Consider the following 16,179-nt stretch of genomic DNA (forward strand, 5'->3'; position numbering starts at 1 on the left):
TAATAAAAAATACAAATTTTAAAAGAATTAAAAAATTAGAGAATGGATTAAAAAATTATAATAAAGTGGACTAGGCCTTGGATGACACAGCATATAAAGTTAAAACAAAGAAATCAACCGATTTAATTTTTTAATTGAATAAATATCTTGACATTCTGGACATCCTTACCGTATATCCTTTGTGAATCCGTACTCTTTATGCATCCGCATATCCCTCATACCACATATCTTTGTAGATTTCACAACACTACTTCATTTCTTATAGATTTTTTGGATGTCTTCTTAATAGAAGCTTTTGGGGGTAGTTTTTGGCCGTTGTTGACAAACTCTGATCTTCGCAGGTAAACTTAAGGGAACAAATTAAATGCACAGTATATTGTTTAAACGACAAGTATTTTTGATCAGTAAAAATATTAAATGTACAATAAAAATAATAAATGCACAGTAAAGACAATGAATGAATGTCTAGCAAAACTAATTAATTTAATATTCACATATTTACACATACAAAATGTTTCCGAGCAAAATCGGAATATCGCAAATCATTCAAAAACAAAATTGTGGTATTAGGAGCACAGTAGTGCAGAGTGCCGTACGCTGATTACACTGATTACCATTTGTGCATAGTTTCTAGCCCTTGCTAAAATCATTCTTGCGCAGGGGCCATTGCTAATACATATACCACCCAATAATACCCTCCAATAATAATAAATATTGAAATGAATAGTTAGTAATATAAAAACAAGTACCAATAATAAATAACATTCTTGCTCAGAGGCCATATATTGTTGTGTAACCAAGACTAAAAATTCTTTAAATTTCATGTTGTTTTACTAATTTTGATTAAAGTTACTGAGCGTTTATTATTTTTACTGTGTATGTTGGATTTTTTTACTGAATAAATTACAATAAAATACTGTGCCTGCTTTACTTAGCATTTATTATATTTACTGTTCAAAATATTATATTAATTATTTTTTGACTGTGCAAAAATTAATTAAATACTGATCATTTATCATTGATCAAAATTGAATTATTTACTGATCGGATTATTACTATCCTAAACCTAACAACTCTAATTTTTTTTAATAAGATTCGGTTTAGGTATATGGGATCAAAACTAACAATTCAGAAAAAGTCGGGTTAGAATACTTCACATATATATTTTTTTAATCTACTGCTGCTGCACCTGTCACAATTGTTGACACAATTTAGTTACTTCTGCTGCCATCATAGACACAACCTACACTCTAGAGGTGGCGAGCTAGGGGCTGCCAACTTTATTAATTAAATGGCCACTATGAATTGACCGCGACTTTAGGTTATTGTAACGGGTAAAAATACCCTACTTTGTCGAAAAAAATAATTTATCAACAATTTATAGTTCTTTCAGTATTTTAACAACAGTTAAACGTCTCTGGATACATTCTATACTTGGTGACAATAAAGCGTGGCTTACATTGACATTTTTTGAACTGACATAAATTTGATGTCCAAAATTCTGTGTCCGCAATTGTATTAATTTAGGTATCTTGATCTTGAGTATTTATTTCCTCAATTAACATTTTATGAAATGATAAAAATTTAAATGTTAATTTTTGTATAAATATGAGCCAGAATGCGATAAAACGCATTTTTACGTTACATAACATTTGCCAAAGTCGCTTCAAAATGTGGGGGAGTGTGCATTCTCATTATTATAATTTTTTTCGAATTCAAAATTTTGCCAACTACGCATATCGTCCCAAAACAGCGTTGGCTGTTTCTGATTGGTTGGTTTTTGACGTACTTGTGACAGTGATTTTGCGTGTTTGACAAGTGGTGGTTACGGTTCAATTTTTTTTAATTAAAATACGAACTTTTACAGATGAGTTACTTAAAATTGGTTGTATTTTTATCCAAGTTGTAAGCTGAAGTGACTGCCAATTAATTATTGTGTGATAGTAAATCCTAGGAATCCAATTATCAAGGTAGCAAAAAGTTAGGTTATAATAACACCGACACTTGAATTATTAATTAAATAAAACATGTTTTCATGTGAATGAACATACTTAAATATCGACTTTTAGGATGCGGTGGCGAGTGGTAGTCTTCCTGGTTTTACAACTATTTATGTTCGGAAATTGCAAGGTTAAAAAATCAAAGTCTGTGACAACACTATTAGAAGCCAAATGGGAAACAACTCCTTTAGTATTAGAAGTAGTGGAATATTTGAGGGATGAAAGCAGTGACTTTTTCTGGAGTTTTGTCAATTCCATTTCTAGCCTAAACCCTCCATTAGCCACTTTAGGTAGCATCAATTTTGAACAGTTCTAATCAAACTTTACATTGATTTCTTATAGAAAATGATAGAGAAAGGTATAACATAATGATGGACCATGCAGCTAAATTAATTACCACGTCAGAACTGTCAGTATTAAAATTGGGGCTTTCTTTACACATTTATTCGCCCAAAGTACAAATGTTTCGACAAATTGCCACAGAACGGGAATTGCCAAGCTGTGTTGCTGCTGTAGACATTGGGGGAACAATCACATGTGATTCTAGTAAAGTCCGGTCATTAATTGAAAATGTTCGTATTTTTATTGTCGCATGAAAACAAATTTGAATTCTGTTTTTAGTTTAATGACCGAGAAAAAGTTGATATTTTTAATGTAGATACGCATTATCCAGGGTCTGAAAATCGTTCAAAAGTTGCTATTTTGTATGGCGAACTTGGGACAAAAGAGTTTGCCGACTTTCACAATGTTTTAAAACAGGAGGCTGAAGAAGGAAAAATTGATTATATTGTCAGACATTACGTCCAGGTTTTAGTTGAAAAAAATTAGAAAATTAAAGTAATTATTGGGTGTTTTAGAAACCAACTGATAAGAAATTGCGATTATCAGGTTTTGGAGTTGAATTACAGATGAAATCAACTGAATATAAAGTGCAGGATGATGCAGAGCTTCACGATGATCCTTCTTCTGAAGATTCTTCACAAGAAGAGGAAGAAATTGAAATTGAAGGATTTGATTTTAAAAAACTGAAGTAATTATTGTTTGTGTTATAGCTAAAAAATAACATTGTTAATTTCAGGACTTTATTTCCTGACCATAAAAAAGATTTCGACAAATTTCGCCAGCATCTTGAGGAGTCGTCCAATGAGATGGCGCCATTGAAAGTGTGGCAATTTCAGGAACTAAGCCTCCAAGCTGCTGAACGTATAATGAGTGCCCCCAAAGACGAAGCATTGAAAGTTTTCACAAACATCGCTCAAAATTTCCCCATGCAAGCCAAAGGTTTAGTAAAAACCGTCGTAAATTCCGAATTAAAAAAAGAAATGAAACTGAATTCGGACATTTTTGCTTCAACTTTAAATTTGCAACCTTCCGATACTGCCCTGTTTATTAACGGAATGTTTTACGACGTTGATCTAGTGGATATTTACGGCATTCTTGATGTTTTACGACAAGAATTACGAACCATGGAAGGACTACAAAAAATCGGTGTTGGAAACAAACGACTGGCGTCGCTACTAGCGCTCGATTTTAGTGATGGCAGCACAGGTCAAGAATTTGCGATTGATATAAGAGACAGTGCTGTTAATTGGATTAACGATATTGAAACTGAAGCGAAATATAATAGATGGTCGTCGAGTGTTATGGATTTGTTGAGGCCAACATTCCCGGGGATGATTCGGCAAGTTAGAAAGAATTTGTTTAATTTGATTTTGATTATTGATCCGACTGAACCGAAATCGAGAGATTTAGTTAAACTGTTAGAGTCGTTTGTGGTTCATACGGCGCCGTTACGTGTCGGAATTGTCTTTGCAGTTGATGCTTCGACGGAGTTGACGGGACTTGAGGATGCGGGAGTTGCCATGCAGTGTGCATTTAATTATGTGTCGCAGAAGAAGAATCCATTAGCGGCGTTAAGTTTCATAAAAACGGTATTGGGCTCAGCTTCTGAAGAAGTAAAAGTTGATGATGTTAAAAAAGAGCTGAAAAAACAATTCGGCGATGATTACCTCGATATTCTTGGTGAAGATTCCGACTACGATTTCGGTCGCCAATTATCCATCGATTTTATCCAAAGAACCGGTCAAAGAGTCCTCCCTCAAGCCCTCCTCAATGGAATACCTCTCCCTAGTAGCAGTTTAAACATCGATGAATTCGAAGAAGCCGTCCTTCAGGAAGTCATGTCGCAAACCTCTCTTTTACAGAAAGCTGTATATCGGGGGAAATTATCGGACAGTGACGACGTTGTTGAATATTTAATGACTCAACCTAATGTTATGCCTCGTCTAAATGAACGAATTCTCAACAAGGACCAATCTTTGTATTTGGATATGACTGGAACGGCTACCACTAGCATGAATGTTGATGAATTGGCGAAATTATCACCGAGAGACATGACGGCTACTGCCATTGATAATTTCAAGTATTTCTATTCGCCGAAAAAGGGGAAACAGGAACACACGATGACTTATTGGATTGTTGGGGATTTGAAATATTTAGAGTCGCGACAGTTGTTGTTGGCAGCACTGGAACATGCGGTGAGTTTCGGTGAAACTAGCTCTTAAATAACAATATTTTTTCAGAAATCGGAAAATCATGTTCGAGTCACTTTTATTCCAAACGTTGACAGTTCTATGAAAAACATGATTTCTAAACTTGTTTTGACCGCACTAAGCGAATTACCACCAGAGAAAGCAATCGATTATGTTTTATCACTCCTAAGAGAAGATAGGGCAGCTGAAGAGTTAGAACGTGGAGGTCGAATTCAATTTCCGGTTTGTTTTTATATTCCGGCTAAACCCAACATTAAAAGTATTTGGATGATATTTATCTAAAATTTTGTTTAGAATCATAATCGGTTAGGTTCTGCTCAATGAAAATATTTTCAAGATGGCGGCACTTTGGGTTACACCGAAAGTGGGTATCAATTTCGTTATTTTAAATAGAAAGCTGTGTTTTTTATTGTGTTTTTGAAATGTTTAGACTTTTTTGACATTTTTTGAATTTGCACCTTCTTATTCAAAAATCGATAACTTTACCATTTTTTATAATTTCAAAATCGTATTTGAACATATAAAAAAGAAAGGTTAGATCATGTCTTTGGTGTTCATAACTTGGAAAAATAATTAAGAAAAGGAATGAATGAATGAAAGATAATTTAATTCTGTATCGATTTATGTGAACATTCTCTATTTCAAAGTTTAATGATTTCCAAATTATCATGCTTTTTTTACAATGGAAGAAATCCGCATTCCTATCCATAGTTTGTCATGGAAATATTTCTCACTAAAAAAAGCCATTTTTTTCACAATTGTGTTATCCTTTTCGTAAATACAAATTAAATTTATCCACAATCACTATAAAGAGACTTTATTCCACACTTTAGATGCGTATAAAGTACAACTTTATCCACTAGTGGAATAAAGTAACTTTATTCCACTGTTAGTACCCAGTGCACCGTGTAACAGCTTACTACGTTTAACCGAAAGCACATTTGGCGTGACGTTTAAATGTCAGTTTAATTTTTAATTAAGCTTGGGATAATTTGGGCCTGTGATTGTGGATAAAACGTTATATTGCAGTCGTGTGTTAGTCTCGTTTTATCCAGTTAAGAAAATTAACCATTCTTGCGTGGATAAAACGGTACCTAACACACTCTTACAATAAATAACTATTATTTAATCTTAATTTAAATAACTTTGATTTTGTATTTTTTTTCTTATTTCATTGCTAAAGTAACTTTGGCTAATGAATTTCTCACAACATCAAAAAAGTTACTATACCTTAAAAACTATTAAACATAGGTATAGGGGATGGCAATACATATCGAAGCAGAATTAAATTCTCCTCCATTTAGTGGAAAAAAATTGGGGCGTTTTATTTAGAAAAGTTGAGTTATTTATATATTTGAAGTTTCCCCCACGTAACCTTAAATTTTGGGGGTTTGTTTATTATTTTTTTGCAATTATGAATTCACCAAAAGAAAGATGTAACCTTTCTCTTTCATATACCTAATACGATTTCAAAATAATGAAAAATAGTAGAGTTATCGATTTTTGAATAGAAAGGTGCAAATCCAAAAAAGTCTAAATATTTTGAAAACGGTTAAACTTAGGTATGGGAAAGGCTAATAAAAACCCTCTCATAATCACTTACTCACTCAAACATAGCTTTCTATTTAAAATAAAGAAGTTCATCTTCAAAATATTTTTATTGAGCAGGATCTGACCGATTATTGCTATAAACAAAATTTTAAATAAATATCATTATTAGAACTCTCAATACTTCTAATGTGGGGTTTAGCCATAACAGCCTGTACTAAATTAAAATTTTCAGTCCGAATTTTCGGGTAAAGTAAACAACCACGAGCTCAATTTGAAAATGTTGAGGGTTTACAGTAGACGCGTTTTGAATTTAAATGGGGGCGAAAGAGCTATAGTTGCCAATGGACGGCTTTTGGGGCCTCTCGAAGTCGATGAAAGTTTCACAATTGAGGATTTTGGGTTGTTGGAACGGTTTAGTTTTGCTAGTTATTTGGAAAAAATACAGAAAGCGATTGACAAATCATCGGATGAGGAAGAAGGTAATTCACTCACTCATTCGTTACGCTCGTTTTGCAAATATATTTTTTTTTGTAGAACTTTCAAGCAATTCGCTACTTAAAGTCATTTCGTTGTTAGTATCAAGGCCTCAGTCTCGTACCCGATTTGAAATTCAGTTCAGTGGTGACGAACATTCTGTATTAAAAATTCCAGCGACACATCCCGATAAAGTCGCTTTTGATATCGTCGCTGTGGTAGACCCTGTTTCACGCGGAGCCCAAAAAGTAGGCCCCATTTTGCAAGTACTCCAAGAGGTGCTCAATGTTAATATTCGCGTATTTTTAAATAGTGTTGAGAAAAATAGTGACATGCCAGTTAAAAGGTTTCAATTTGATAAATTTTTATTTTTCTCTAACACCGATTTTTAGTTTTTATCGATTTGTTTTGGAACCGGAAATCCAATTTACGGACGATGGCAAACAAACAGCTGGTCCTATCGCCCGGTTTAATAACATGCCAACTTCGCCACTTCTTACTCAGAATTACCACGTGCCTGAAAATTGGTTGGTGGAAGTTGTGAGGTCGGTTTATGACCTTGATAATATCAGACTTGAGGATGTTGATAACAACGTTCATAGGTATTTTTCACATTTGTAATAATTTTATTGGTTTTAAAATTTTCTCGTCTAGCGAATATGAGTTGGAGTATCTTTTACTTGAGGGTCACTGTTTTGAAGCGACCACAGGAAGTCCTCCAAGAGGTCTTCAAATAACTCTAGGAACGGAACGTCAACCTGTCATTGTTGATACAATTGTCATGGCAAATTTGGGATATTTTCAAGTGAAAGCCAATCCTGGTGCTTGGATTTTGAGGCTGAGGCAAGGCAGGAGTGCCGAAATTTATGATATTGTCAGGTAGGTCTTATCTCGTTTTTTAGACACAATTAAAACAAAAAATTTTTAGTCATGACGGAAGTGATACTCCTGCAAATTCTTCCGATATTAAAGTACTTATAAGCACTCTGAGATCTCATATAGTTAAATTACGAGTTCAGAAAAAGCCTGATAAGTTTAACATGGATTTGTTGTCTGAAGATGAACCAAACTCGGGTATTTGGAATTCTATTACGAGGTAGGATTTGTTCATTCTTGTTTCTTTACTTCATTAAAATGTGTATTTGCATGGTAGTCTATATTCGCATGCGATCAGAACTGTTACAAGGTAATTAAAGATTTTCTTCGATTGTGTTTTGTATTGATTTTGTGTGAAATTTGATTCATTCTCAAGGGCGTTCAAATTGCATGAATCTTTTTTGTTTCCCATTTTCCCACTTAATTAAAAAAACATTTCGTTCAAATTATTTGTTCATTAAAAATTCAGCTTTCTAAACATGTTTATACAGGTGCGCCAGAACTCGCGCTCCAGAGAAAAATGCCATATAAGGTAAGATACCAGGAACATGGAAAAAATGTTAAAAAAAAATATCTATAAAAATTTCGAAGTTATGAGGGTTTAAAGTTTGCACTTTGACTCTATTTATTTCCGTTGAAAAAATAATTTTCCAAGTTTTTTGCTATAGGCTATTAAAAGAGGAAACAAGGAAGCTGTATCCTAAATTGTAACTCTGTTCAATGTTATTTGTGGCTTTTATTGGCAAAAATTTTGTCCCCTTACTAAGTAATTGTAAAAAAACATATACAAGATCATCAGTATCATTAAATAGATATAAAAAAATGTCAAATGTCAAAAAATAAATGTCAAAATTTTTCGACAGATAGAATTTTTTAAACATTTTTTTCATGTATCTTACCTTACTTGAAAATTTTCTCTGCGGCGCGAGTTCTGGCGCACCTGTATAATATTCAGAAATTCGCTAATTTCAACGATCAACTTCGAATATAAAAGAATTGATTGTTTTTTCTCATCTATGCTAAATCAGTTTCTTCACCTTTTTTTAATTGTAATGCAGATAAAGAAGTATTTAGAAAGTATAGATTCTTCTTTGATAATTCTTTTTGAAAATGTTAAAATCTTAGTTACACGTTTGTGTTTTGTTTTGTAAAAGAAATGGCTGTGTGTAATGCGTAATGATAGTTTCAAAGCTTTGGTTTTGTTATGTTTTGTTTTCCAATTTCAAGTCTGATGAGTTTTTTTAGTTCCTTCTCGAAGAACGAAGAAGAACCTGACGACAAACTCAACATATTTTCTGTTGCTTCTGGTCACCTTTACGAGCGATTTTTACGAATTATGATGTTGTCAGTCGTGAAACACACCAAGACACCTGTAAAATTCTGGTTTTTGAAAAATTATCTCTCTCCACAAATCAAGGTTTGTACTAAATAAAATCTTCAGTTTGGTGTATCGTCTTTATAATGTATTGTAGGATTTCCTTCCATATATGGCTAAGGAATACGGTTTTGAGTACGAATTAGTTCAGTATAAATGGCCCAGATGGCTCCACCAACAAACTGAGAAACAACGAATCATCTGGGGTTACAAAATCCTCTTTTTAGACGTACTTTTCCCTCTAGATGTGAAAAAAATAATTTTCGTCGATGCTGATCAAGTGGTTCGAGCAGATTTGAAAGAACTGCAAGAATTAGACCTAGGTGGAGCTCCTTATGGTTATACTCCGTTTTGTGATTCGCGGAAAGAAATGGACGGTTTTCGGTTTTGGAAACACGGTTATTGGAGGAACCATTTACAGGGCCGTAAATATCATATTTCGGCTCTCTATGTTGTGGATTTGAAACGGTTTAGGAGAATCGCAGCTGGGGATCGACTCAGAGGCCAATACCAAGCTCTGAGTCAAGATCCGAACAGTTTATCCAATTTGGATCAAGACTTGCCGAATAATATGATACACCAAGTTGGGATTAAATCCTTGCCTCAGGAATGGTTGTGGTGTGAAACGTGGTGTGATGATGAGTCGAAAGCTAGAGCGAAAACTATCGATTTGGTATGTGGGTTTTATGTGATTTGTGTTTTTTTAATGGGGTTTGTAGTGCAATAATCCTATGACTAAGGAAGCGAAGTTGACGGCTGCTATGAGGATTTTACCAGAGTGGAAAGGTTATGATGAGGAAATTAGACAACTGCAGAAGAAAATTGATTCGGGGGTTTTGGATCCTGACCCTGAAAACCATATACCAGGTGAGAGAGCTTCTTAGTGAAATTGAGTGTAATAAGTGTCTTTTTTTTCAGATACGACTGATAGGCATACTGAGTTATGATTACTTTGTAAATTAATTTTATTAGGTATGTTAAGTATGTACATAAATTTTTTAAAATAAATATTAAAAAGTAAATTCGTTGATTGTTTTACAGTACTCACAGTTTCTACGTAATTAAGGTCTAATTATAATGGTTTACACGTAGAACGCTAAGGGTATGTCACCTAATGATGTAATTATTGCACGGTTATACATTATTGATTTCATTATTTGTAAAGTACGGCTGAAGTTTTTTTTATTGTTTCGTACTCGAAGTATTTGGTGTTCAACCACATTCGTAAATTTGTGTTTTGGTTCTACAAATTTTACATTTGACGTAACAACAGTTGTAGTATTTGCAGTGACATCTTTCCAGTTTTTCTTCCACTAGGGTTCTGTAACCTCTTCCACAACATAATTGACGACAACTGTTTGTTTCATTTGTGGTAACATTGCATTTTCTGAAAGAATAAATAAAATCAGAGATTTAATGTTTAGTCTTTATTTAATCAGTGTAATTGGGAGGGAGAAAAAGACACTTTCCTCCAGTGTAGTACATATATTTTTTATTTTTTTTTTATTCAGTCAGAAAATTTTTTTTTCTTGATAACCCAGTTTTGCCATTACAAACAGCAGCATGTTTTTCCGTTTCTTTGAGGGAGGTAAAATTAAAATTTTTACCTCCCTAAGAGATTACACATATATACCGGGTGGGGCATCAGTTACGCGCACTTGATAAATCGCGACTTCTAATTAATTAAAACTGGCGATATTTCATATACCTAACTAATTGTTGATAGGGTATATTTGAGAATTTTTCTAATTTTTTGATAATAAGTGAAGCCGTAACAGTTTTGTGTGTTTTATGAATACTTTATGTCTGCTAGCGCATCAAACTGATATCACAATTACAAATTTTGCCAAACAATTTTTTTTTAGCTAAATAATCGTTTTTTTATTTAAACACAAACCAGACCCGTGATTTATGACTAAATGGTATATTTTGTCAACAAAAGAATCATTTACTGGTAGCCGACCACTTTGAAGTCTCTTATTGTTGAATTACAGTTCCCCATTGTCACTTAAATTTACGATGGCACAATTAGCAAATAAAAATGATTTTCAAAGTTAAAATGGAAAATTGCGTTTAATTCAAAATCTAATTGGTATTTTTTTTTCTGATTTTGTAAACAATTGTAGGAAGTGAATCTACGTAGGTCAGTATAAAAATTAGAATAAAATTTTTTGGGAGAAAATTACGTTTTTTTTTTGGCTTTGTTTGTGAATGAAAAATTACCAAAAAAGTAAGAAATGTACCTTATCAATGCCTAAGTCAGTATGAAAAATTTCAACAATTTTATTTAATTAGAAGTGGTGATTTCTTTTCAGTGCGTAACGGATGCCCCACTGGGTACAGTGTGCGGAAAAATTATGGAATAATCTTATTAAAACTGAAAATATTTTTTTTTGGCAAACAAAACAGGTCAATTTCAACTTGATTTGGAATTTTACACTTTTTGGTTTTTGAGTAATAACCTCATCAACATCATTTAAAAAAAAATGGAAACCCTTTAGCCAGTTCGATAAGTCTTTTAATGGTCGAAATTACAACACCAAAATATTAAATATTACATAATGTTTTCGAAAAAAATCACAAAAAAATTAAATAATATCCACAAAAAACAAACATACAATTTTAAATCAAGTTGAGAGTTTTGTATTTTTTAAATAAAAAATTAATAAAACATTTTCAGTTTTAATAAATAAAATTATACCATAATTTTGCCGCTTACTGTATTTCTAATGTAATTTTGACAGATGAGGGAGGAAAATTTTTACCTCCCTGGGCCACTCTCCTTTTGGAAATTACAGTGGAAAACTTATTTTGTGTCAAGCTCGTAGAAAAAAAATTTAAGGTCAAAATACAGGTGATCTTAAAATATGTGCAAATACCTATTTTAACAGGTGATAACTCAATTTGTCTTATCCGAATGTTCTTAGTTTTTGAGACACAAAGTGTTTTGCTCGTTGAATAAATTTAAATTTGGGGCGCAGCCTTAAACTTCACCATTTCAAACTACAAATAAATATGATCTCTGAGGTTAGATCTTAAAAATTTATTACATTGTTTTAATAAAATGGGTTAAAATTAGCAAAAATAGGACACAAAAAAGTGTCCTCATCTAAAAAAAAATCATAAAACGGTAAAAATTTATATCAATAATTTTGGTTGTTGAAGATATCACCCAATTTCATTACCTCAAATGTTACCGATTACAATGTAAACTTTGGGATAAAGTACTCAAAGGGTTGAAACTTCGTTGATATTGTATTTTTTTAACATTTTTTCTCAGAAACAATAAACATTCGGAAAAGGCAAATTTAGTTATTTTGACTTAAAATCACCCAGTATAAGCGGTCTTACCTTCCTACGGTGCCAAAACTTCCCAGCTTAACATCTCTAGTGCAATAATCCGGCGATTTCGTAAGATATAATAGGTGATCAGAAATTCGTGTTTTTCCCAAATTGCCTTCAACATAAAATCGAGACACTTCTTTAGCATTTGTATATTGTTTCAACAACTTTCGTCCTATATCAAGCATCGGTGATAAACCCTTCCAACACGTTTTAATATTACAAGAACCGGAAACACCATGACATTTACATTGCGTTTGTATACTTTCTCTTATAATCTAAAATTTCAACTAAAGAAATCTAAAAAATAAAAATTAGATCATTACTCGTCTTCCGACGCGATTATTATGCAAGTTGACTGCTGCGACTTCTTCCCTCACCAGCTTACTCTTCCTTTCTTCCTCATACTCGTACCCCTTTCTTCGTTTCCTGCTCTTATCGACGTTGTTTTTCTCCACATTATCGATAAATCTTTTCGCAAAATACACCCCCCAGTGTATGTTGTCGCCGCAGCCGCCCCATTGGAAATTACTGTTTGGGGGTTCATCAGGTTTACCGGCACACGTGCAGTGGTAAAGGGTGCCGCTGGCACAGGCACGTGCCATCGTGTATGTTAATGCTGCTGAGCTTATGGCATACACGTAAGCTTGTTCTCTTGTGGCTAGAATATTCAAAATAAAAATCACCCACGCAAAGCGTAATTTTTTACTGTGCAACTGATTTATTTATTGTAAATTCCAAACACGAGTCCGGGAAAATCGAAACAAACAGACTGAATTCGCCATCATCAGACCAGAAAATCGTGGTGATTGGATGGTGAATCTTTCAGGGGTAGTGGAATGAACTGCATCCTTATTAGGAAGGGATGCTTTGCAAAGTGGGAACAAACGTGACCGGATTTGAACATTACTGGATGCAAAAGACAGTTTTGTGGAAGAAATTCGGATTTTTAGTCAAGTGGGTTGCTTTGATCGAACTGTATTCGTGTTTTGACACTTGCTTTTATTTATTTAAAAACATAAAAACTTTTTAAATCTTATTTAATGTAACATTTAGTAAATTTTACCAACTTTGTATTTTTTTAATAAAAATTTTGTAAGTCTACAAAAATTTAGAAAGTATAGTATATAAGACAAGTGTTCGGAAAAAACGGTGAAAGACATGCAAAAATCAAAATACAAAGTGATCCCGAATGACTTAGTCTGTTGGCAATACTGAATTTATTTTTTAAATGGTACGTCTGATTACTCTATCTTTCGGTAACCTGACTTTGACAGCTGTACATGACAGTCACTGTCAGTACTATTCAAAACTTCAAATTTGGAAATCTTGCATCAGTTTTTGAAAATGGATGATATACAGGGTGCGCCAGAACTCGCGCCCCAGAGAAAAATGCCATGTAAAGTAAGATACCAGGAACATCAAAAAAATGTTAAAAAAATTCTAGCTATAAAAATTTAGAAGTTATGAGGGTTTAAAGTTTGCACTTTGACTCTATTTATTTCTGTTGGAAAAATAATTTTCCAAGTTTTTTTTGCTAGAAGCTATTAGAAGAGGATACAAGGAAACTCTATCCTAAATTGTAACTCTGTTTAATGTTATTTGTGGCTTTTATTGGTAAAATTTCTTTTACTAAATAATTATAAAAAAAAACATATACAATATCATCAGTGTCATTAAATAGACAAAAAAAAAGTCAAATGTTAAAAAATAAATGTCAAAATTTTTTGACAAATAGAATTTTTTCCGTGTTCATGTTGTCTTACTTGAAAGTTTGGGGCGCGAGTTCTGGTGAACCCTGTATTCTTTGAGATGGCATATTTAAGAACTGTGATTTATGATCCGAATATTGCTTGGTGATATTCACTACATAACGACATAAACTTTTTCGTAACTCGCACTAAAACTGAGAAAGAATAATAACTTTCTGTTAACTTCCAAAGTAATTAAAAAAAAGATTTTTAAGACTTTTTTTTGGTATACAGGGTGTTCGGTCCAAGTCGCCCCGGCCGATAACACCTAAACTTACTTTTTTTTTTTCAAAAACTAGTTTTTCAAATAATACTATTCATTCCTCGTTTTCTTAGTAAATGCATCAAATTTTTTGGCACGTCCGGTGAAGCCGGAAATGCTACCAAATTTAGTTTTTCAAATGGAACACCTATGTTTTTTTTTGCTCGAAACAATAATAATTTTTATGAAAAATACGGTAAACCACTATTTATTACATTTTACTTTTACATAATGCACACAGAAAACAATTTAAATTTTTGAATTTTATTGCAAATTTTGCAACGTAGGCGGATTATACTTGTTAAGGTGTTCATGCAAAAAGCAATATGCTTGGATACCGTTTAATTGTTAGTTTGACAAAGCCTAATTTGTCAAAAAATCTTATTGAGATCTTTAATAATGGATGATATTAATTACGACGAATTGGTAGATAAGCTTGAAGTGTTTTTAAGTGCAATAAAAATAGAGCGGAAGTTGAAAGACAGTATAGAGAAAAATACTCAAATAGAGTTCATCCATATTGTTGGAAATTTAGTCGAATTGAAAAACAACTGACACAAATAGGTTCGCTTCTTAAAACTAAAAAACCTGTGGTTGAAGAACAAGAAGATAGAAATCTGAGTGTTCTGTTATCAGTCGAAGAAAATTGAAGAGTTTCCATAAGAGAACTCGCTCATCAACTGACAAATTATATTTGTTAAACCAAAAATAAAACTGTATCCAAGCATTTTTTTTTATTCACACCTTTCCTTTAAAATTAAAAACCAAGCTAGGTGACCAATTTCCTTATAAAATTCTAAGATTTAAGATGTTTTTTGATTGCATTGTGTTACGCAAAATGTAATAAATAGTGGTTTCCAGTATTTTTCATGTCACTTATTATTGTTTGAAGGAAAAAAAACATAGGTGTTCCATTTGAAAAACTAAATTTGGTAGCATTTCCGGCAACACCGCCAAAAAAAATTTGATACATTTATTAAGAAAGCCAAGAATGAATATTAGTACTTAAATATATACTTTTTGAAAAAAAGAAGTAAGTTTAGGTGTTATCAGCCGGGGCGACTTGGACCGAACATCCTGTATAGTATGAACTAAAACTCTGTAAAATTTTGTTTGTTATTTCAAAACCACCCTGACACAGTTTAAAAGTTAAAAAAATCTAGATGCAACATTCTGCATTTTGATTTTTTTTTAATAATTCAATCAATTTACTCTAGGAAAACACCTTTTTAAACTGGACATTTTTACAATGCTAGATCAATTTTTTGTGCTTTTAGGAAACCAATGGCGGATCCAAACTTGCCACCAGAGGCTTCAGTTTTTTATTTTTAAATACATTGAATTAAAAAAAAATCACAACGTATATTGAAAAAAAAATTGTTTTTTTTTTTCATTTTTTTTAACGGCGAGCATAGGTGTGAAATTGAAGACAACAGACACGTTTATTATTATTTATCTCTTAAATAAAAAACGGCGAATTTATGAAATTCTTGGAAAATATACAAACCAGCGTCTCGTCGCGTCACCGTCGTTTCCGGGAATGTAGTTTTGCAGACTTAAAACAAGTTTTTTTAGGTACAATTTATATTTGTGCTTAATGCGAATAACACCTTCTCTGAATAACAGTGATGATAAATTGCAAATCCTAATTGAAATTGGATCAAAGGCGTAAATGAAACTTGTTTTTTTAAACATTTTTTTCATGTTCCTGGTATCTTACCTGACATGAAAATTTTCTCTGGGGCGCGAGTTCTGGCGCACCCTGTAGAGAAGAGATTTACCGGACTGGTACTGCTTCATATTCACAGGAATATTAAAATTAATGTACAAAATACTATAGAAAGATTTGCGAAATGTAAATCCAGAAACTTGAATTTTATTTTGTAAATTTATGGTTTATTTATACAGGCTGTATTATGAAAAACGCCCCAAGCCATAACTCCATTATTTTTAAAGTTATGACAATACTTCTTAGAACAAAGTTGAACATTTTTTG

At 32.7% G+C, this 16,179-nt stretch overlaps 2 protein-coding genes across 3 annotated transcripts in view; one reads left to right on the top strand and one right to left on the bottom strand.

Annotated features, from left to right (window-relative positions):
- Positions 1 to 1,803: 1,803 nt before the first annotated feature.
- Positions 1,804 to 9,850, top strand: LOC123012453 (UDP-glucose:glycoprotein glucosyltransferase). Its single transcript, XM_044410374.1, has 16 exons — positions 1,804 to 1,970; positions 2,070 to 2,290; positions 2,343 to 2,572; positions 2,622 to 2,807; positions 2,858 to 3,030; positions 3,079 to 4,537; positions 4,583 to 4,774; positions 6,336 to 6,582; positions 6,638 to 6,923; positions 6,970 to 7,179; positions 7,232 to 7,456; positions 7,506 to 7,673; positions 8,699 to 8,870; positions 8,926 to 9,501; positions 9,548 to 9,695; positions 9,747 to 9,850. The coding sequence occupies exons 2-16, from the start codon at positions 2,071 to 2,073 to the stop codon at positions 9,773 to 9,775; spliced, it is 4,521 nt and encodes a 1,506-aa protein (XP_044266309.1). The 5' UTR covers positions 1,804 to 1,970; position 2,070; the 3' UTR covers positions 9,776 to 9,850.
- The window catches only part of LOC123012483 (protein Wnt-11b-1-like), a 10,498-nt gene continuing 4,094 nt past the window's right edge, over positions 9,776 to 16,179 (bottom strand). For both annotated transcript variants that reach the window (XM_044410437.1, XM_044410436.1), the window contains exons 3-5: positions 12,497 to 12,831; positions 12,180 to 12,448; positions 9,776 to 10,215 (exon numbers count right to left, since the gene is read on the bottom strand). In XM_044410437.1, coding sequence (XP_044266372.1) covers positions 10,041 to 10,215; positions 12,180 to 12,448; positions 12,497 to 12,831 — 779 coding nt within the window. In that variant the 3' untranslated portion in view covers positions 9,776 to 10,040. The remainder of the gene's footprint in view (positions 10,216 to 12,179; positions 12,449 to 12,496; positions 12,832 to 16,179) is intronic.

Source organism: Tribolium madens, unplaced genomic scaffold (genome assembly GCF_015345945.1).
Source record: "Tribolium madens isolate multiple individuals breed KSU strain unplaced genomic scaffold, Tmad_KSU_1.1 Scaffold_96;HRSCAF=242;Tcas5.2_LG5, whole genome shotgun sequence".
Lineage (NCBI taxonomy): Eukaryota > Metazoa > Arthropoda > Insecta > Coleoptera > Tenebrionidae > Tribolium > Tribolium madens.